The 1237-nt window shown below is 36.7% G+C and overlaps 1 protein-coding gene across 2 annotated transcripts in view; it reads right to left on the reverse strand.

Annotated features, from left to right (window-relative positions):
• Positions 1–1237, reverse strand: part of SCAF4 (SR-related CTD associated factor 4) — a 64537-nt gene that overhangs the window by 20576 nt on the left and 42724 nt on the right. For both annotated transcript variants that reach the window (XM_017517170.1, XM_017517169.1), the window contains exon 16: positions 79–236. In XM_017517170.1, the coding sequence (XP_017372659.1) occupies positions 79–236 (158 nt within the window). The remainder of the gene's footprint in view (positions 1–78; positions 237–1237) is intronic.

Below are 1237 nucleotides of genomic sequence, written 5' to 3' on the forward strand. Positions count from 1 at the left end.
TTTTTTTACTATGAATCCAGACATATATCTACAGTAAGATTTAGAAAGGGAAAAGTTTAATATCCTAATATTCCTCACCTGTGGAGGTGGCACTGTTATAGGTGCAGGAACAGGAATAGGAGGGACAGGCACGGGTAATGGTTTAGGTATGGGTGATACTGGTTCTGTGTGTGAGGTTTCAGCACCTCCATTTTGAGCAACTTCATTTTCAGGCTTTTTAGGAATTCCTTTCCAATCTGTGAGAGTGAAAGAAATTTAACAAGAGTTTACCATTTTCAGTTTATAACTTTAAATCTAGAAAGGAAAAATGTTGATTATAAAAAACTAGCCTAATTATTAAAGAAATTAATATGCTAATTTTAGAAACAATAATTATTTAAATTAATAACAATAGAAACATGCAAAAGAACGCTTGCTGTGTGCTAGGTGCTGTCACAAGTACTCTATACTACCTTATTTAGTTATCAAAACCACTTACAACTAGATATTATTATTAATCCCATTTTACAAATGAGGAAAGCAAAGACTGCTTGCTTGCCCAAGATTATATTCTTAGTAAATGGCAGAGATGGATTCAACTCATTTTGTTCTAGAGTCCACGTACTTAACTATAAGAATATACTGTTTGAAGTATGAAAAATAAAGGATGGATAATGAAGCATCTGATATTTCCTGAACAAATTTTTACTAATATTAAAGAATAACTTAAACCTTTCACCTATTTCTACATATCTTCTAGTTAACTGAAAAATAGAAAACCATCTTTCTGCTCTGTCCTCTGGGGCCCTGGCTCCATCAGAGATTCTCCAATATTACTGACCCTTTTAATACATTCTCCACTGGACCATGAGCTCCAGGATGACACTATCTTAATCTTTTTACCCTCGTTCAGAGCCTCCCAGATATCTGGCACATAGTTGGCCTTCAATACCTGATTGCCTGAATAGAAGTCTAGCTCCATCCTTAGGTGAAGGTTTTGTGCATTAATGGAGGGAGTGGGATGTGGGAACAGTACCGCATTATTTCACCTCTTTTTGGCTCTCAAATCTCACTACTGCTTGAAGCTTCCCTTATTTTATTTTTATTTTTTGAGACGGAGTTTTGCTTTGTCTTCCAGGATAGAGTACAGCGATGCAATCTTGACTCACTGCAACCTCCATCTCCTGGGTTCCAGCAATTCTGCCTCAGCCTCCTGAGCAGCTGGGATTACAGGCACCACCATATCCAGCTATTTTTT

This window comes from Cebus imitator, unplaced genomic scaffold, assembly GCF_001604975.1.
Source record: "Cebus imitator isolate Cc_AM_T3 unplaced genomic scaffold, Cebus_imitator-1.0 Scaffold621, whole genome shotgun sequence".
In the NCBI taxonomy this organism is placed as follows: Eukaryota; Metazoa; Chordata; class Mammalia; order Primates; family Cebidae; genus Cebus; species Cebus imitator.